This window comes from Epinephelus moara, chromosome 19, assembly GCF_006386435.1.
Source record: "Epinephelus moara isolate mb chromosome 19, YSFRI_EMoa_1.0, whole genome shotgun sequence".
Taxonomy (NCBI): Eukaryota; Metazoa; Chordata; class Actinopteri; order Perciformes; family Serranidae; genus Epinephelus; species Epinephelus moara.
Genome location: NC_065524.1, coordinates 26,825,921 through 26,847,888, shown reverse-complemented (window position 1 = coordinate 26,847,888; position 21,968 = coordinate 26,825,921). Strand labels below are relative to the sequence as shown.

Genomic DNA, 21,968 nt, shown 5'->3' with positions numbered 1-21,968 from the left:
CACATGAAAGACTACTGTTTGCGGTGGAAACGCTAAGCGGACCTAGGGTCTAGGTACCATGTCTGAAGGGTTACTTTTGGTTCCAAAGGTACCACAGCAAAAGAGTTGGGTGGAAATGGGTTTTAACAGAATCTTTGCTCATTTCATTTAATCAGCACTGCCTAGTTTTACCATTTGATTTCAGTATTTTCAGACTCTGTCTTTACAATGCACGGTGCCTGCTTCGTGTTCACAAACTCTACAGCCAAACAGCACTAAAATATGTTTCTGAAGGCATTTTAGGTGAGAAAGAGGCAATACAGTCACAGAATCTTGGTTTATATTCGATCAGCACAGTACTCTTTGTGCCCATGGTGGCGATCAAATGAAAATGCAGAAGTATAATTTGTGGTTGGAGCAATAGCCGCCGGCGAAGAGCCCTACTCAAATCTGCTGGATGACGCAACAGGGAGATCTGGACGCTACCATAGTTTATTTACACACAGTACCCACATTGTTAAGTTACAAAGCTGGTTGAAAATCAGCAAATTGTCCTTTTAATACAAGTTAAACCTGAGTTGTTGTATCTGGGTCTGTTAGTGGCAGAATAGGTCCTCATCTTGTTGCTCGTCGAGGTTGTCCATTTTTATATGTGATTATAGGATGTTGTAGAAAACCAGTGAGGCTTGAAAGGACTTCCAGTCAACCATCATGGACTCTGAGTATATAGCTGCAAAGTAAAGAGAGGAACACATTGGGCCTTTTTAAAGCTGTCTCTCTGCTTTACAGGTGCGTGAGACTGGCAGAGGATAAGCTGTCAGAATTTGTTGTAAAGGATGCCAAACAGACCATGCTACTTCCAGGAGAGCATATGGAGGAATTTAAGCACTTCCCTTTTCGATTTGTGCACCAGTTCCCTTAGGAGTGCAGGCTGTAGCTGTTATTATTTGGCAAGGAAAAATAGCATTTGAAAATGTTTGTCAAAAAAAAAAAAAATGTAATGAAGGCTGTGGATTGCTGCAGCAGTGCTAATAAGCTGAACATTTTATCTTCACTGGGAGCGCTGATGGCTCTTAATGCACTCTCTCCCTCATTGCTTAATGCACTAGACCACCAAGGAATATTAAGTGCTGCTGGTGTAATGGGTTGAAGCAGTCCTCGGGTGCTTCGTCACATGGCCGAAGCTTTGAGAACTTTTCAGAAATTCATATCTCCTGCACCCCGAAAACACAAACCCCTGGAAAGTATTAAAACAAACAGAAAGACCACAGGACCTTTGTGAAAACAAGGATAGTGCACATGGAGGACAGAGCCATTAGGAGAGAGCATGTCAGCTTCTCATTTTTTGGAAGGTTTGACAAGTTTTTCCCCTTGTTTTTTTCCCCCACTAACATCAAGCGCTCCTCATGGCAGGCTGTTCTCAAGGGGTTTGTTTGGGGATTTGTAGCCAGGAAGCCGAGCAAGGTGAGCTTCCTCCTGGCTGAAAAGAGGAGCAGGAGGTTGGGTAGTAGATTTCTTCTGATGGGAACGCTGACGGCGTCTCGACCAGCTCCTTACTTTTTTTCTTCTCTTTTTTAGCCGCCTGCAGTTTGTGTTTTTTTCACATTGATGCATATGCTCCTGGTTACGATGACTAGACTTGTCAAAGAGCTCTCACATCCATTGTTGCTGGCATTTTTCACATGCACCAAAGCCAAGTATACTCAATATTTTTCCTCCTTTTTTTTGTGGTGTTAGGGTGAGAGGATTTGGGTGTTGAGCAGAAACAAAGCAATGTCTTGAAACGTCATATAAACTTAGATCATCAGACATGTTTAAACTGGGCTCGCAGTGGTCCATAACTTAAAGGTGTTTTTCTTTTATTTGGCAATTTCTGCCCCACATTTTATCATCCAAGGCTCCTTTTATTAACCACTGCATGCTAATACCTGTCTTACACGTTCACTGAAGTATACAAAATGAATGTTGGCTAGTACAGGAGAAGCAGTGATGAGTTGTCCACACTTCCAGCTAAGCCAAAGCCACATTAATACACTGAAAATATTCAACACAGGCTGAATATACAAATACTGACTTCACCCCAATGGATACTGGGCTTTTGTGACCAATGCTGATATTAAAGTATAAAATGCAGGGCAGCTGTGGCTCAGAGGTAGAGACCTGGCTCACACACCTCCTTCAGTCCGCATGAGATGGCCCCCTGTATGGTAGCCTCGGCCACCAATGTGTGGGTGAATGGATGAAGTAGTGGTCAGGAGACTAGAAAGGCGCTATGCAAGTGCAGGTCCATTAAAAATAATTATGATCAATGTAAAAATACAGGCTGATAACTTGTTATTCTTCTGCCAACTTCTGCAGAGTAATGAAAGCATTTGCTCAGCTGCTACAAAACTTAATAATCATGATTTCCATGATTAAAGAATCAACATTGATTTTGTTTGTATTTGTCTGCCAACACATAGTATTTGCCAACACTAATATCCATGATAAACTAATGTCAACCCTCCTTCTCTCTGTTCCAGATCATGGATGAGACCCAAACGCAGATAGCCTGGCCGTCCAAACTAAAAATCGGAGCCAAGTCCAAAAAAGGTGACTGTTTTTCTTTCCTTTTTTCTCATAGTAAACCCATATTGAGAAGCAGTGGAAGCAGTGCACACTGAACATAAGTTCAGTGTGCACTGCTTCCACTGCTTTTGCCGAGTGTTTGTTGAATGATTGATGGACCTACAAAATTTATGAATCTGATTTCGAATAAGGATTTAGCTTGTCACGCATCAAAGTCCATCAGCTCAGGCATATGTTTGACTTGGACTTTCCTTAAAACCCCAGGGAAATGGAAGTTAGAGTCTTTAGCTTCTGTACTGTGTGGTATTTCCAAGTGAAACAGAATATTTTGCACAGTTACAAGGGTGATTTAAATCAAATCATTTGCATTTGATTGGACCACTAAAAAGTGGGTGGGCTTTGATTTTGGTGGCGCTACAAAAGACTCAGAGCCAGCCAGTGGCTCCACATACAGCTCACTCACAGTTAGATCAGGAGGAGAATGAGGGGAGAGATGAATGACTGAATGGATTAGATCAGAGGTCGGCAACCTTTACTATTAAAAGAGCCATTATTGGCCAACTCTACTGAGGGATGTTTATTATTATTTAGTACTCTGACTTTGCAGTGTTGGAGGTGAAAGCAAATGAATCTGTCCACGCATTATTAAATCGTCTATTTTCCTCCAAGGCTTTTACTTTTTTGGATAGCTAGCCTCGCTAGAGAGACTCCAGGCTAGACACCGCTACTGAAGCTCAATTTAGAGGAAAAAGCTCCAGGTCGTAGACGTATGACACACATTTTAGTTGATAAAACAGTAAAACATTTTTTAATTCGATGTAAAGACTACACATTTTTACAATCGTAGAAAGCAATAATTGCTTTAGGCCTACAACAATGACAAATGAAAATTGAAATGTTAGAATATAATTTTATGTCAAAGCCACAGGGAACTGCAGGTTGCCTACCCCTGGATTAGATGAATTAATGAAGGCATTAGACCTTAGACCCACATTGTTTTAAAAATGAAAAGAAAAGGTTTGAGCGTTAAAAAGTGAACATGTTATAACAGTGAGGTCATAATGGTGTAATGCCGACAGTGTAATACTATCAAAAGAAGAAAGAGATGAAGCACATGGTATAATCCATGTACCACTCATTGCTGAAGCACTCCACCCACAAGAACCTTAAATTAATTTGAAGCTGTCACACTTTCCTCAAAGTGAATACATTCTAGCCCATGGCCCTGGCATTTTGGGAAAACTAAGACACACTGATGTACCATGCTGTTGCTAGCTAGAATTAGCTCTGTGCAGCTAAAAGTTGCCAATTGATTCATGGGTGGATGTCATGATATTATTGCTTGAAATTGGTTGTTACTTGCTTATGTAAGCATAGATCATATTTTGTTGTAGTGGAAGATCATGTGATTGTATTTCGATATAAGGGTACGAAGAAATTAAGGAGCTGTAGTAGTATTATTATTGGGGCGGCAGTAGCTCAGTTCATACGGACTTGGGTTGGGAACTGGAGGGTGTTTGGTTCAAGTCCCTGTCTGAACCACATATGAAGAGGAGAAGTGCCAGTTTGCCTCCTGGGCACTGCCGAGGTGCCATTCAGCAAGGCACCAAACCCCAGCTGCTTGGGGCGCCTGTTCATGGGCAGCCCCTTCGCCCCAACATCCCCCCATTTAATGCATGTATAGGTCCTGTTTGTGCATGATAGTAATAGTAGTCGTATTTGCGTATGTTGTAAAATAGGTGCACAAAATAACAGGATGTGATCTAAAATATTTAAAAAGCCATTTTTCATTTCACCTTGGCTTTAAATGTATTATATAAATGTCTTTCATTGTATGTAATATAAATGCAAAGCTCACAAGTAATTCCTTCAATGTGTAGCAACAAAACTAACAACCACTCTTAATGTGTTACTTGATGAATGTTAAGTAACACCATAGTTGTGTAAGCTTCCCCCCTAACATAGGTTAATGATTATGAGTCAAGAAATTTGTTCTCAGGAAAGTCATTGGACTAAGACAAAGTAGAGGAAAGTATTTCAAGACTGCACCAGTGTTCATTATTAAAGTTTACTGAGAATTTTGAAAAGATCACATGCCAGTAACTTCATCCGCACTCAGGAATTTGTGATCTTGCTGTGGAGGACGGAGGGGTGGGAGTTGCTTATATTGAAGCCCACTCATTTATTGGCTGAGTTGTTCTCGCACTCTGGTACTAATAAAACATTATCACGGTTATTTAAAGCTCTTCCGGGAGAGGGGGTGAGGCGGGGTTTGAGGAGTAGGTGTAGCTATGCCCGCTTTGTTGTCCCCAGGAGAATTACCAGTGTGCGTCTTCAAGCCAGATGTGGAATCCAATGACATTATGTAACTTCCTCACTCACTCTGTACAGCAAATAGTTGACGGGGGTTACATCAGAATCTTTAACATTTTTTCCCTCTCGATACTTAATCAACCGTAAGCCCTGGCAATCCATTCACACACAGCCATCCATTCATCCCAAGTATTAGTTCATTCACAAAACCTGCCTGCAACACCACCTGGGAATGATGTTCTGTATACCAATATTTAGAATTTTGACCCATGACTTGGAGGCTGTTGAATTTTTCCCCGGTGTTGCGTAAAGTGAGAGGAGCAGAGGGGAAGAATGTTGGCTAATCACTATCTCATGAGCAAATGCATTTGTGGGAGAAGAGAAACTGGCAGTGTGTTTTAGCAACCTGGGCTCATGGGAGGGTAAGGAAAGGACACGATGGCTAAATAGACAATATTCTACTTCTTACAGACTCAACAGGCTTAAAGATGGAAGGCATGGTGGTTTAAACCTCACAGAAGCTATATGGAAAATTACTGGAGACACTGACTATGTTTACATGTGTAACTGGTAGGGCTGCCACGATTAGTCGACTAATCGATGACCAATCGACTATTAAAATATTCGGTGACTATTTTAGTAGTCGAGTAATCGGTTTGAGTCATTTTTCATAGAAAAGTACTATAAAAGTACCCCAAAATACTCTTACTGCAGCTTCTTACGTTCAGATATTGGCAGCTTTACAAACTCTCCCATGACGGTGAACTAAAACCCTTTGGCGTGAGTATGAAACAAGACATTAGATGACGTAATTTTGGGGTTTGGGCGAGACAGACCGACATTTTTCAACATTTTAACACATTTTTCGATGAAATGATTAGTCGACTAATCGAAGAAATAATCGACAGATTGGTCGACAATGAAAATAATCGTTAGTTGCAGCCCTAGTAACTGGTTGACTCCAGTGATGTCTGTGTAGATATAAAGTGGCCCAGATTGTGGATATCTTCTGAGGCCATCTCCGTTTGTTCCTCTCCTGACAACAAGTGGAAAAAACAAAATCCTCCGTCACACACAACCACACAAACTCCAGCCCCTGCACAAATTAAGCAACGTAAGATTATGTCAGCATAAAATGAAATATAAACAGCTTAACAGTGCTAAATTATGGCAATTACCATAAGAGCAATGTTGCAAGGCATGAGACACCCCTTTATACAGTAGGTGGGGTACCCTTAAAGGTGAACGTAGGGGTGCAGAAACTGAGCATCAAACATTCCACATATTAGCCCCTTTTACACTGCCAGATTTTCAGCAAATGTTGGGCCGTTTTGCCGGCAAGCTGCGAGCGTTTAGACACACAGAGCCGAATTGGCGAGTTGATCCGAGGTGCCCAATTTTCCGCCTTGTAGGGTAGTCATATTGGCGGAACCCTTTTAGTTTAAACAGACCAAGGAGGCCTTCTGCAACAGGAGATGACGCCGCACGTGCGAGCTACTGGCGGTGGATAAACAGGAAACAGCTGATAGCAGGAATCAGCGAGCAGCTAGTAGCAAGAGGGAAACACAAACCTGACAGACACTGTAAAGATGAGCAACTGGGGAGACAAGGAATTGCGCGCCCTCCTTGTCCTCGCAAACGAAGAGGCCATTAACCGTCAGATGACGGGGACGGTGAAGGACGGGCCGACTTAAGAGAGAATCGCCAAACGACTGACGGTTTCCCTCCCACGTCACTGTTTACGTCACATGCTGAGCTACACGTTTTGTTACTTGCTCACGCCCCCCATTGCCCCGAAAAAGGCACATTCTGTATAAACAAAAGTAGGTAGGTGGCATTTTGCCACACTCCCCGATTTTGTTTTTATACTGCCAATGCTGAAAAAAGACTGATTGGGCTTTCCTGCAAATTCTCCTATCTCCTATCTAAAAAGGGCTCATGACTATGAAGGCCTGAGCATGTCAGGTAATAACAACCGAACCAAATGTTGTGGAATTATAATACTCAACATTACAAATGTACATTCTACTTGTCACACATATTACTGCTGTATAATTGATCCTGTAACACATGCACAAAAAATTCCAGTTTTTGCCCATATTCCGAAAATCACAGTATTCCTACTAAGCTGTTTACACGGCTAATGAAAATGAATATTCCACCTGTACTCACGTTCACATGCAGCTGTGCATACTTTGATTAATGTACCCTAACGTGTCGTTTATCACACAAAGATATGGAAAAGTGGAACAGCTGGAGCCGCTTGTGCCTTCATGCTTCTTTGCATCAAGATAGGATTTTTCCAAGTTTCCTACCTGTAGCAGAGTTCATTGGTATCAGTACCTGTTGATATCCAAGTCTCTCTTAATGTTTAAAAGTCCGTGTGTTGCTAATGCTGACCAGAAATGTGGGCTTTTCTTTTGGGCACACACCTCTACCTCACAGCCTTGCTAAGTGTTGGCGAGTGATTTGTGTACAACACATCCATGACAACGTAGAGGTGACTGTAAACAGAAAAGGGGCTGTGTGTCGCAAACTAGGGTTGTATACATGTGTAAAGAATGCTCCTAAAACCTGAATAATACTGGCATATCCCACATATCTTAATCTGAAATTGCAATATTTTGACAAAGGCCTGATTCAGAATATCTAAAGAGAATATGCTGTTCACATGACCTGCATAAAATTCAGAATATTATTATAATAATAGTGGAATATTAGTGTGCATGTAATTGATGTGCATTTCTTTTGTCCCTTCCATTGAATGACAAACACAAAACTCACTTGCTCTGTCCTTAAAGTAGCTGATGATGTGTTTGTTTTGGTTCCCAGATTATTCAGATTTATCCTAATCTATAATCATACTCTTCAAGAGCGTTACTTTGCCTCGTTTTCCTGGAATTTTGCATCAGTGTTGTCTTTCATGTGAAGTCTGGAATCGGTTACACTCCGCAGGATAGTGGCAGATGTGAGGGGGGATTTGTATGTTTGTAACCTCTCCCCATACAGAGCCACACTCCATCAAAATGCCAGCTCCTCTATTTCATTCATCTCCTGCAGCTAGCTGTCCCTGCCACCTGCCTAAGTGTGATAAGGCCAGTCGTTACCCTCTGGGGCAAGCCGTCATCAGCACACTGTTGGTGATTTAATATAGCGAGGAGCCGTATCACTCATGCACAAGACAGGTTGCGTTAAGCTCTGTGCTGCAGAGTGGTCAATACCGGTGATGGTTGTTAAGTTTTAAACATGTTTTCATTCCTAAAACTCTGATTAAGATTTCTTTTTATACGTGATAAATATCTTAATACTCCTCCTTCTTGCCAGTTGTCTGTTTCAACATTTCCGCAGATGTTTTGCATGAGAAAGGCAAAGCCAACAGGACTTAATTCCCTTCATTTGCGTGGTATTTTCGAATGTAGTCCTCAGCTGGAAAAATGCTTTAGCTTTGCCAGCACGGAGCTCTGGGTCAAAAGGTTTCTTCTCTGTCAAGTGGAACTGTGTAAAAAAGAAAAATCTATGTGACTGCAAACATTCACTTTGTGCAGCTGCAAGTCTGCCCTTGTTTTTGTTTGCTTTTCCAGCTGTTGTGTGTGCCAAATTAAGACTTAAGGTGTTCATTTTTTATTCCACAATCAATCATCAAAAAAAAAAAAAATAAAAGAGCATACAGCACACTCCATTTCAGAAATGCGGGGGTGTTCTACATCACGACTGCAACACTCGTTTAGGCCGGCTAATGTTTGCCAGATGTGCTGTGCAGGTTAGACACTGGAAGAGCCATACTCCCTCTAATGGTCACAGTGGGTGCCACAGGAGGAAGTGGAGGGATTTCTATTGTTCACAGCAACAGCTGTATGATGGGAAAATTTCCTGGAACCAGTGCTGAGACTGTGCTAGGTCTCTGACCGCTCTTTCTGCTCCTTTCCCTTTGTTTGCTTTGGTTTTGTTTTCCTGTCTCAGACTGCAGCTTGGGTTTTGTTTAGTTCCTGCCCCTCAAATTACTCTCCCATGTGATCTAGCATCTCTTGTAGTACGTGTTGAGCTTGCCTGACCCCTCCGACACTCTAACAAGACCAGTGCTTGTTTACTGGCACTCTGTGATCCCAGTAGTTTCTAGTGGCCATTAAACAGAGGGCCGAACCTCCTTCAGATACTTCTGAAAAACAGAATTATACATTCTAGCCAGCTGATGTTCTGCTGCTCTCTAAAAGGACTGAGATCATGTGCCGCCTTTGTATTTTGAATCTCTGCGGAGAGCATCTTGGTTTGGATCCTATGAGTTATTCATCATCAAAAGCATTCTGTGTATCGGGAACTTCCCTCGTCTTTTTCTTGGTTTTCCCACTCCTGCACTGTTTAGGATTTTTCACTCCCAAGCTCTTTGAAAGTCTAAACACACCATCGTAGGGTTCTCCGAGGTCCCGGCGACTTGCAACAGTAAATCTGCGCCAGCGAGTCGTGTCTGAAGGCTATACTGTAAATCTGAGCTGCTGTAAGTGTGTGTTCAGGGAGGGGTATTCCTGGAACGAGGCTTAGTCGACTTCCTGCTGCTCAGTACAGTTAACACGGGGGCAATGGGCCATGGATATGTAGCACATGCGTGTGCACATTTGGATTCTCTGTGTGTGTTCATGTGTTTTCACATTGGCGTTCTCCAGGGGTCCGGCATGCGACAGAGCCAGATGTAGGCTTGAACAGACACAAGCTTTGAATGGTCTTGGTATGCAGTGTTTGGTTATTTAAGTGAAGTATTTAGAGGCTGACGAGGTCTCTGGAAGCAGAGTTTACTCAAGCTATTAGGACTTTTACTTGCTCGATCTTCTGCGTGCCCACTGAGTGTATGTACACAGGAATTTTAGGATGTGGCAGTCTCTGTTGCAGAGTGGTAATTTGTCATTTCTCGAGGAGACAGCATTGATTCTGTGTGTGACAGCTGATAACAGAGCACATATAGACATGCTGAGTCATGTCCAACAATGAAAGACACTGAAAAATTAGTGATTGTGTGTTTTTGCAGCGACTGAATGACAGATTGAGGTTCAGGAAAATGAGGCGATAAGCATCACATGACTGTCTGTCTTTTCTGCCGAGGCTAAATGGCAGCTGAACAATCCGTAGAGTTCCTCCACTGACTGATGGATTGTCTGAATGTGATTCCACAGAGCTGCACCCGTCCTCCTCCCCAGCACGGTGTGGTTGCTTGCCGACTTAAATGAGACGCGGCAGATATCAAAGAAGCAATTACTGTTGCGGAGCTTTCCTCTGACGCGCTCTAATTTGTTGACACATCCAGACTGCTTTGTCATGTTTGGTTAAATGGATTCAACTTATGTTGCACTCTGACATTGTATCTCTCCCCTTTTATCAGCGCTGACACTCACACACATACTGAATACACACATCACTCTCTTTTAATGTTTCTTTGCTTTCACACCCTGCAGATCCACACATCAAGGTGTGCGGGAAGAGGGAGAATGTGAGGGAAGCCAAAGACAGAATCATGTCCGTCCTTGACACAAAGGTACAGTAAACATCTTTATCACAGTGAAGATAGACTTCATGTGTATGTGTGTAATTCTCTCCTCTTTCTCGCCTTTCTCCTGGCGTTCAGTCGGGCCCAGTGTATTTCACCATCGCCTCTCCCACTGCTCACAGTGACAGATTGCACACAGCAGTGTGGTACAACTTGGCACTAATCTCTCCAGATACTCGCATCCCGAGCCTCGCTGTGGATTTTGCAGTGTGTGTGCATGCAGGCTTTCATTGCCATGGCAACACAAGAAATCACCTTACCTGGGCGACTGCACTGTAGCACCCCCTGGGGGCAGGCAGTCATCCATGCACTCTGAGCAGCCACACACAAACAAAAGAGCAGCACACGACTGGCTTAGTTTATAGCATCTCATATGGTTTTGTCACGAAAAGGCAGTTTTAGTCTGGCAGACACAGTTATTTCATAATATGATTCAATTCTTTTAATGTTCTGCATATTTTGGTGCTCATTTTCGAAATGACTGCAGCATGTGAAAGTGTTTAAAAGAGGGGAAATTGAAATGTTTGCGTCTCATGAAGGATGGAGGAAAGGGGACAAATGCTGCGCTGGCCTTTCAGTGATATGCATTTATAATCAGAGGGAACTAGAGGGCGCAGTGTGTCTTGGTCCTCCTTGTTGTTTGTTTATACACTTTAAAATGTCAGACACATTTGATTTAATCAGTGATGACAGTTAGAAAGTAAGTTGTATAAGCTGTCTGTGGAGATGATACACTGTCGAGCCTCAGGGACACCAGCAGCTCTAAAGTTTCATACTTGGTCAGACATTCTGCCAAACGATAAACATTGCCTTTTTTACTACATTAATTTGGGTTTGTTTAAAATTTGTCATTACCAAAAGCTGAAAAATCCTTCTGACACTTCCTGGTTTTAAAACCTGGCCCAATTGAATTTGTTGTTGAAGAGTCCTGGTGTAGGATTTATTAGCATCCAGCAATTAGGACTGCAGATTGCAACCAGTTGAAACTCCCAGTTAGACTTCCTTCAGTGTCCATTGTTCAGGAGGTTTTTACCAGGAGCAGAATTATTGGCAGACGTCTCTTCCTCTTTATAACGAACAGACCAGCAGATTAAAACCCATAAAAACACTGAATAAAACAGTTTCACATTACAGATCACTGTTTCTCCAATGCTGTTTGGCATGTCAGAGATGGGCCACTAGCCCAGCACCTGCTGATGTTTGCTCAACTTCTTCTCTGATAACTTAAGATCCAGGAGATTCAGGAGGTTTTTACATGGGAGCTGAATTATCCACAGAGGTCTCTTTCTCTCCAAAACAAACATACTCAGTGATTTCAACCAGTAAAAACACTGAATAAAGCAGTTTCACATTGAAAAATCAGAGTTTTTCCAACACGCATATCACAGAGGGGCTGCTAACTATGGTGGCAGACCCAAAAACATGATTGTCCTTGTCTAGAGCCAGTGTTTGATTTGTCCGTTCTGGGCTACTGTGGAAACATGGCGGTGCAACATGGTGGACTTCATGGACAGGGACCCACTCCGTATGTAGACATAAACAGCTCATTCCAAGTTTACAAGAACAGTTTTATTTTCAGGCGATTATACACTAAAGAAAACATACTTGTTATATTCCATTTCTGCCAGTACATGCCTTTGATCCTACACACTGGACCTTTTAAGTTTAAATACATGTATAATAACATGCACCTTTTTCTTTGCACCATGCTCCACTCACTGAGCTATTTCAAGCCTTATCAATCCTCGTCTCACCGCAGCCTTCTCTTTTCTGCTCATTAGAGTAACAGGGTAACTCTGAAGATGGACGTCTCCCACACAGAGCACTCCCACGTCATTGGCAAAGGTGGCAACAACATCAAGAGGGTGATGGAAGAGACGGGGTGCCACATCCATTTCCCGGACTCTAACAGGAACAACCAGGCAGAGAAAAGCAACCAGGTTTGTGCGGCTACAACACAGATTTACACTGTGAAGTCTCACCGAGGCGTGGGAGATAGATGGGTGGAGTGGGCTGTTTACTGCCAGCCCATCAAAGAGTTCGCCTCATCAAGTATTTTGCTTTAATCTCTTGAACCACAACATTGCATGATTGATGCTTAGAGTGGAAGTGTATTGCCGCCTTGAGTGTTTACTACCGTCACCCCTCCTCAATTAATTTCCTTCCGTAGTAGCTTAAGTTGTTTCTAAATGTTTTTTTGATTCATGCACGCAGCCCTCCAGCCCATTTATTAACTGTCACGGGGTCTCAGGCCAGACAGGTTGCAGAGAGTTGGTTCAGCTGGCTGTTTTGATTGGCCAGCCCAGAGGAAGCTGGTGTGTTTTGGCTGGCCTCGCTATAGAAGAGCAGTAGGATCCTGCTGTAATTACCATTAAAGTGTAGTATGAGGAGTTCAGCAGAGCACACTGCCAGGCACGGCATCAGATTTCTATCTCTGCCAGGTGCTCCACAGTGCACCTGACAAGTTCATTTATTTTTTAAGATCTACTTTAATGATGTCAACCTTATCATTGTGGATTTTGCATAGTAAGGTATACCAACAGTGTGTAGATCATTAAGCTTGTCAGTGCTCTGTATCTTGAACTGTCCCACCCCTTCAGTCTGATGATGCAAGTCCAGGCTGAAAGTAGCAAGAGGCGCCTCTTTAGGCCCCTTAAGCTGTCTCTTCTCCTGGTTTCAAAAGCTTATTGACGGCAGCAGAGCCTTTGAGCCACAGAGCATGTTGGAGTGCAGTGGTGTTGATAAGCAAATATAGATAACCGTGAAAATCAATGAGGTGGCTACTTTCCTTTCATTCTCACTGGAGCTGGTAGGAGTCAGGAAATTGCTCCAGCACACTTCAGCAGGGCAGATGTTTGCTAACATGAAGCTGAACAATGGCTTTCATTTTTAAAGATATAATTGCTGCTCACAGCACTACGCTGCCGCACATATTTGTGTGTGTGTATATATAAGTATTGTACGTGCGTCTTTTGTTCATGTGGAACCAGAGAAGATTTTTGTGAAACCGCTTATCCTCTTAACCCAAGCCCAGCTGACACTGGGCAAGAGGCGGGCTACACCCTGGACCGGACGCCAGACTATCACGGCGCTGATTCATAGAGATAAACAACTGTTTATGCCACAGTGCAGCCTACGAACCAGATTGACTGGCTTTATTTTTGATTCTCTTTTCCTTTTCTTTTCTTTTTTTATTGACGGCTCCCAAAAACAGGTTTTTATTTGCTCCACAATGGTCATAAGTTGCCTACGTTAAATCCATCTGTGCCAATTGTCGGTTCCTGAGGGCAGAACTGCCCCCCAAAAATTGCCATTTAGAGCCATTAGTCGACCAGTCAGCTGCATGTTTACGATATTAATTTAATTATTAAATGATATATTTTGGGCGGGGCAACACAATGGTTTGAGTTGAAGGTGTGAGAAAGAATAGTATCAGTAACATTGTTAACACTGTGCTACATTACAGAGAAATACAAAACCGTACTAATGAACCTTCATTAATATAGGCCTATATTTTATCTACAAGTGCACGTCACACACTGAGCGAGCCGCCTGTTAATGACACTGTGGGCTAATGGGCATGTAGCTACTGACATGTTTCAGATGATACGTCATGTTTGTAGTCGACCAATGAAGATGAGTTTACATATCACCTTGGGTTCGTCCTTCACCTTCTCAAAATGATCCCACACTTTGGATTTCCTGCCCGACATGTTATTAACTAGCCTGTGGAATAACTACAGGTACCAGCCCTGGAAATTAACGTGACTCCTGTCTGACTGCTGAGCGTGGACACTTCCTGTAACTGTCCTTTCAAATTAAATTCCCACATGGTCCAGTCATATAGGTTTTGATTTATTTTGACCAGGTGCAGCTCCGAATAGTTTCAGTGTTGTTATTTTTGTTTTTCTGCGACTAACGACCAATGAAATTTTGCTGGCCAATGACCTTTCTGGTCGACTATTAGGGGGCAGCCCTACCTGAGAGTGCATCTTGGTGAGAATACTGGGTTTAGAGGAGAGGCGATAGTGCCGCAAAGTGTACTGAAGCCTGGAAGCCAGCCGTGGTACTGCCAGGTTCACCTTCAGATGGGGGGCGGGTGCTTTGGGAGGCCACCCACGGAGCTCCACGGCCGCTGGCTTCCCAACAAGCCAAAACTATTGCTTCAGTGCCGATTTGCCACAAAAATTTCAGTGTCTTGTCTATTTTCTTTTTTATATTACTTTTGTAATAGCCTAGAATCACTGCTAGACAAGCAGAGACATAATCAGGCAGACAGAGACAGAAGATTAACTCTGTATTTGATTAGAAAAGAGCAGAGGAACAGAATTGTGTTTTAGTCCTCTAAGTCACCACTGCAGCTTGTTCAAAAACTCAATTTTTGTTATTACAGAGAAAATTAAGTTCTGAAAAAAGGTACTGTTGGTGGAACCAGTACCAGTATTGGTTCACATGTAAACGATACTCACGCTACCTCTCATCTTAGTGGTTGTGTTAAATAAAACAGTTACTTCCATGGTGAAGGCCATGTTTTAATCACAGTGTTAGATTTATGGTGACTGTAATGATGTGGTTCAAGAATATTAAACATTAACTGGAAACATGTCACAAAAAGGATTAGGTTTCACTTTAGAGGAAGCCTTTAAACTTTTGCTGTTTTCATTATGTTTGTTCTAGATTTTCCTTTCGACATTGAAATGAAGTGCGACCGTATGCAGCGATCCAAGCCAGTATTTGTTTTGGACCGGGTTTGAACTGACTTACTGATTTACATATGTTGCTTTTTATTGTGAACAGGTGTCCATTGCGGGGCAGCCAGGAGGGGTGGAGGCAGCTCGAGTAAAAATAAGGGTAAGTTGGAACCCGGCCGCATTTGTCTTAAAGGGATATACCACGCAAAATGTTGAGCATTCAATACTTGTTCCCTGCAGGCTTGTAAGTTTGTAGTTTTGACCTTCATGGAGCGCGGCTCAGATTTCTGACAGTTGGAACTAATTTCAATACTGAACAATTTTTATGTTGGGGAAAAAGCATCATATTATATTATTGCCAAATACATATATGGCTTCCTCTGCCTCAGTTTGCACACACGTCCCTGTTGAGCCTGTGAGCAGTTTAATCAGACTGAACTTTGACATAAAATCCTGAGGCTCTGCAGTGTCCTGCTTTTCAGGGAGGAGGCAGGATTGACATCTCGTCCAGGAAGTATTGATTGATTATGCTTTTGTCTTGTAACTGCCTGCTGAATTAATAGGAGCAGCAGAGAAGGATGGATGTTGCTGCTTGGCTGCAGTGTGACAGAGATTAATTACAGCAAAGCGTTTGAAGAACCCCTGTATAATTAACACATTTGTGGACCGCTGTTGTTAGCCTGCTAGCCACGCTAGCTCCCACAGTTTATGTTTACAGCTCCACCCACGCTGTTTCCTGCTCACCCTGCTTTTGGCCACACTCGCCTGGCAAATTTTGGACTGCAGCTTCAGAGAGCCCGTCTCCTGCTCTTACGCTGAACCACTCCATCCATGCTCGCTCATTAGCCAGCCTGACTTACCCCCTCCAGCTCATGTGTTAGTCTGAAATCATGTCTTAGTTTACTTATTGGCTCCCAAGTGCATCACTCAAAACAAATACTCCCTCCATAAACAAAACATCCGACTCAAGACAGCCAAGTTCTCTACCTAATCCTACTAGTGGAAGCGCTCCAGGGTTACAGTAGGTAATTGTGCACTCCAGGCACAGTTTCAGAGCTTCCTCTAAGCCGCAAGCACCATTCGTAACCTATTCCCAGACCACTTCCCTAGAACAATTGTAAAATACAAGCTTGAGCCTCAGCCCCTTTGGCAAGCCCGTCTCCAGCCCATTTCTAGCCTCTTCTCCATCTTCAGTTTCAGTCTGACTGGAAGGACGACCTCCAGCCTCAGCTGTGTGGGCGGAGGACCTCTATGCTCGTGTGAAGTATTACATCCATGAACTTTTGCTGTATTTCAACACCGCAGCAGTGAGCACGTTCCTCCACTATGGACTGACCAAAACTAACAAGGCTTGTGTGTGCATGTGAGAATGACTGAGTGAGTGAAGTGTGTCTGATGGAGTCAGAGAGAAAGGAGAAGGTCATGCTGGATTTTTGCGCAGTGTGTATTGGCGTATGTGGGCGTGTATGCATACCCATACCTCTCCGTGCTTAGTGGTTGTTTTCATAAGCAGCAAGCCGCAACCCAGATCATCTACCTTTTTCTGCTATGGGTGGGAAAAAACTGATAGTCCAAACTGACCGTCACAGTGCTGTACAAAGAGGTTTATAATATAAGCTGTAGAGAACCACAAAGATTGTTTTGGCCTCCAAAGAGCACACAGTCAGCGGATGACGAGGGTGGATCAAAAGACAGGTTTCCCTCTCTGTCAAGTTGGCCTCTTCTGATGGAGTCAGACCTTGATACTCGGCTAATTCCATGGTACCCAAACATCTTCTATTATGTCCCATGACACACTCAATACTTGCGACTAGACAGTCCTTTCACACATAGCTTGAATTATGTATGAGCTACATCACTTAACCTGGAGGCAATTTCCTCAAATGCAGTAAGGCACTTAGAGAGATTTTTTTTTCATCTGATTGTTGCACTTTGTCCACTTTATCAGCACTGACACCTGACTGACTGCAATCTGTCACAAATAAAATACACTGATCAGCCAAAACATAAAACCTACTGATAGGTGAAGTGAAAAACACTGATCTTCTAATCAAAATGCAATGTTCAGCTGGGAAACCTTGGTCTTGGTATTCATGTGGATGCAGCTTGACGCCTTGTTCCCACTTATGTGACTGGTGTCTGTAGATCCATAAATATATGAATGATACCTTGAGTGTCCAATTCAAGGAAGTGCATTTTTCTACGGTTTGACCGAAACCTGATAGAAACTACCTGTAGCCATGGGGAGAGGCCAGTTTTGTCAATTTTTCCAGTAGTTTGAAATATGCGCTTGGAACATTACCAGGATAAAATGAGGCATGGCAACAAATAAGTAAAGACTTTGGCCTGCAAGGTACGTGGCATATTTTGTGAAATATTTAATTAAAAATTAAATTAAATTAATATGAACAGCTGAACAAGTCATAATGACAATCTGACTGTATATGTTGTATAACCATATTTTAGCAGAAAGACATTACTCAGATTCATGGTGTGTTCAAACTAGATAAACAAGTTCTTTGTAATCAGACAAACTCACTTGACAAGCCTGTTAGCTAGTTAGCAGCCTGTTAGCTAAGTGAGCACATTGTCAAATAGTCTCTCCGAAATCCACCGCAAAAGCTCAATTTTTGATGTGTACTTGTACAATGTACTTAAGGCAAATTCCAGACGGAAATATTACAGAGGGGAGGAGTTTCACAGGCACATCGGGAATCACAGAGATTCCCATAGGATTAAATGGACTTCTGGTCGACTCATCTCTGTACACAGGCTTGACATGCACCACCCACCCAAACATTGCTGCAGACCAAGTACCACCCCTCATGGCAACAGCACTTTCTGATGGTAGTGGCCCCCAGCAGGACAATGCACCCTACCACAAGGCAAAAACTGCTCAGGAATGGCTCTAAGAACGTGACAAAGAGCGTCAACCTGGCTCCCGAATTCTCTAGATCCCAATATGATTGAGTATCCATGAGATGTGACAGTTCCTCACCTCACAACCCACAGCACTCAGAGGATACACCACCAATGCTTTGGTGCCAGACACCCAAGGACAGCCCCAGAGGTCCTGTGTCTGTCTTGACAGGTCAGAGCCAAGTCCAATCCAAGGACAACCCACCGTGGATTGGGCTTAGCTATGGTGTACAGGGGCGTCCCACAGATGACTGAACGTATTGGGATCTAGGGAATTTGGAGGCCATGACGCATTGAGCTCTTTTACATGCTCCTTCGGCTGATCCTGAGCAGTTTTTGCAGTGTGGCGCATTGTCCTGCTGGGCATGTCGTTGCCCTGAGGTGGTGTACTTGGTCTGCATGTGTTTCAAGTGGCATCCACATAAATGCAACGAGATGATCAATGTTATTTCACGTCACCTGGCAGTGGTTTTAATGTTGTGGCTGGTCGGCGTATTCCCAGAGTGATTGGTCGACAAATACAAACCAGCTTGTCCAGACTGAGTGTGATTAAAGGGTGTCTTTGTAACTGTTAGCGATCACATTAGTTGCCAAAGTGCCAAAGTTTTGCTTTTAAGGGATAGTTAAACATTTTGGATTCTTGCTGAGAATTAGATGAGAACGTTAATACCACTTTCATTTTGGAGAGTGGTGTTGATCTTCTTTATTTATTTATTTTTTTTAAATAAAGGTATTATTTTGTTTATCAAAGCACCACACTGTAAAATGAAAGATGGGTAATTCCAGTTTTTGACCCCTTGCTCTTGAGGTCATCAGTGCATAACAACTTACAGTATGCTGTGTGTTTGGTTCTGGGTGGCCTTTAGACCACATCCTCCCTCATCTCTCCTGAAGTGGCCGGGGTTGGGCCTTCTCCCTGAGGTGCATTAGCGATGAACGTAATGTCCCTTCAACATTCAGACATACATCAGAGGACTTGTAAGGTCTACTGTATTTCTGAGGCCCTCTTGGGCGGAGATGTGTTTCAGCCTGTAACACATCGGTTGTTGAGGTGATGGATTCTCTGGGGATTTCTCTGAGCCCTTGGAGGTGGAGCTGACAGGCAGGTGGTGAAAGGTCTGGCCAGTTGCTTTACCTCGAAGATATTTTCATTTTTCTTCATCTCTCACCTTTATGTCAGGAGAACTGAGGCTTTTTTTTTTTAAAAAACAGCACTTTCAGATTGAATACATGTGAAACTCATATCTGCCAGGTAGACTTTCTGAAAAAAGCTGAGGTCAGCTCCACCATAAAAATCAGTCCATTCTTCATTCAGCGCCTGACTCCTGCTGCTCTGCTTGTCCTCTCTTGCATTTCCCTCAGTGCTGACCTAAATTTCTCAAGCCCTCTGAGAGCGAGTGCTGAAACGTGATATAAATGTAAGGCCAAGCGCATATGGGACTGATCAGGGATGCATTTCTTTGGTCAGAGCAATTCATGCTGCTTGCCCTTCACTGGCAGCCAAAACCATAGTGGCGCTCTGCCCAAGAGCCAGTGTTTGGATAACACTGTGTGTGTGAGTATGTATTCATTCTCCTCTTTGTGAGTGTGTGTACATTCCCTTCAGCTTGTGTGTGCGTATGGGTGTGTGCCTGTGTGATTTCTCTCCCATGCATGCATAAGTATGTGTATGCATGAAGCGAGGCCCTTCCTGTCTGCATCTATTTTGTTTGAAAGACTGCTGCGATACAAATGACGAGAGCTGATGTGTGTTGCTGCTCATGTGGTTTGATTCAATGACTTGGAATTAATGTATGAGAATGAGCAGGCCATAGACCACTGATGCTTTGCAGAATTTTTAAATGACTGTGTAGTCATAATGTTTAAATCTGTGTCACACATCATGTAACAAAGGCTGTCTTTTATTGCTGACACTGCTGACCTCATTTTGATAAACTTTCCTGGATTTATTTGAGCTGACAGATTTACATGCCCAGTTTTGCCACCTTATGCTAGCGGAGCTGTTGTTATGTCTGCGTGTCACTTTACATAAGTCGACACCATGTAAAGAAATCACCCGATTACTGTATTTTTACTTTGTGTCCAAGTGGTCTTAATCAGCCTGAGTGACAGCAGAATGTGATACAAGCCACCATACTCTGCATGTTTATGATTTTGTGAAGAAATCTGACACGACATGTTTTATTTCTCTGTTTCCTGGCAGCAGCAGTGGCAGCATCATGATAAGCTATCCAGCTTAAAATAACTGCAGTATTTCAGCATGATGGTGGGGGGTTTTTTTTCTCAGTCTTTTCACTTTCTTTTCCCTCCTCTCTCCTCCCATCCCTCCATGTTGCAGGAGCTGCTCCCCCTTGTGCTGTCTTTTGAGCTTCCCGCCATCATGCAGTCTGACCCCAGCTCCCCCACTGTGCAGCACATCTCACAGACCTACAACCTCACAGTCTCCTTCAAGCCCCCGACTCGCCTCTACAGGGCCACCGGCGTGGTTCGCGGCTCACAGAATAACGCCAATGCCGTCAAGGTGAGGAGGGTCTTGTAACTTGAAAGTGAATATTGGATAGTTGAGTAAATGGTGTGGCGCTTTTCTAGTCTTCTGACCACTCAAAGCACTCTAACACTACATGTCACACACACCCATTCACACACTGGTGGTCGAGGCTACCATACAAGGTATCACCAGCTACTCAGTAACCATTCACCCACTCACACATTGATGGAACAGCCATTGGGAGCAATTTGGGGTTCAGTATCTTGCCCAAGGATACTTTGACATGCAAGGCTGGAGGAGTCTGGGATCGAATCATTTTAGAGGCTGGAACTAGTGAAAGTTTGGCAGCTTTTCTCAATTAATTGTTACAGTTCACCCCAAAATCACAAATATTTTCATTTCACTAGTGGTGCTATTCATCAATCTAGATTGTTTTCGAGTGTTGGAGATATCAGCTATAGAGATGTCTGCCTTCTCTCTAATATAATGGAACTAGATGGCACTCAGCTTGTGGTGCTCAAAGCGCCAAAAAATACATTTGAAAAACAGCAATGTCTCTTTCCAGAAATCATGACCCAGTTACAGAAGATAATCCACAGAACTTGTTGTGAGCAGTTAAATGTGGGAACTATTTTCTTTCCACCGAACTACACCAGTTAACCATATCACTACACAGAAGGAAGCGTGCATCTATCCGTGAATGAGAGGCTTTAATACTGGCTAGCTCAGTGGTGCTAGGTGAGCTACCAGTAGATGCACACTTCCTTGTGCAGGGTGATTTGGTTGGCGGATGTAGTTTGGCAGAAAGAAAATAGTCCCTACATGAAACTGCTCACAACAAGGTCTGTGGATTATCTTCTGTAACTGGGTCATGAGTTCTGGAAAGAGACATTGCTGTTGAGTTTTACAAATGTGTTTCTTGGGTGCTTTGAGCACCACAAGCTGAGAGAAGGCAGACATCTCTACAGCTGATATCTCCAACACTCGGCAACTCACACCATACAATCTAGTTTGATAAATAGCTCAACAGGTTTTTTGTTCTGGAGGAGAATTGTCCCTTTATAGATTCATCAATCAAGTCAAAATTGTCAATTTTCTGTCATTTGACTAATTGCTTTAGTGATGGATTAAATTCCAAACACGCCCACAGCTTCAGTACAAAATGACCAACCCGGTCACATGATCATGTCATCAGTTCATTTTGGTATCAATGCTCTAATTTCCATTTTAGAGAAAAATATGTGTCTGTTTCCTGTTTCAGTAAGAGCAACATTATAAATTCTGTTTACCTTGGATTTTCCCCCAAAATTGAGGCAAAATTATGCATAAACCAAAACATAAAGGTCGCAGGTTCAACCCTCCCAACAGCCAGCGTTCATTCTGTTAAAGCTGCTTGAATAACCAACCGAACCCTGACCTGTGCGCGCCCTGTCAGTCATTTCAGTGTAACAATATTTGAGTTAATAGCCCCATTCTT

At 43.0% G+C, this 21,968-nt stretch overlaps 1 protein-coding gene and 1 long non-coding RNA gene across 3 annotated transcripts in view; one reads left to right on the top strand and one right to left on the bottom strand.

Moving 5' to 3' along the window:
* Positions 1–21,968, top strand: part of LOC126407079 (protein bicaudal C homolog 1-like) — an 86,081-nt gene that overhangs the window by 39,043 nt on the left and 25,070 nt on the right. The window contains exons 3-7 of the mRNA XM_050071751.1: positions 2,502–2,571; positions 10,302–10,381; positions 12,175–12,333; positions 15,191–15,244; positions 20,342–20,524. Coding sequence (XP_049927708.1) covers positions 2,502–2,571; positions 10,302–10,381; positions 12,175–12,333; positions 15,191–15,244; positions 20,342–20,524 — 546 coding nt within the window. The remainder of the gene's footprint in view (positions 1–2,501; positions 2,572–10,301; positions 10,382–12,174; positions 12,334–15,190; positions 15,245–20,341; positions 20,525–21,968) is intronic.
* Positions 1–21,968, bottom strand: part of LOC126407080 (uncharacterized) — a 70,622-nt gene that overhangs the window by 30,968 nt on the left and 17,686 nt on the right. The gene's annotated exons all lie outside the window — the stretch shown is intronic.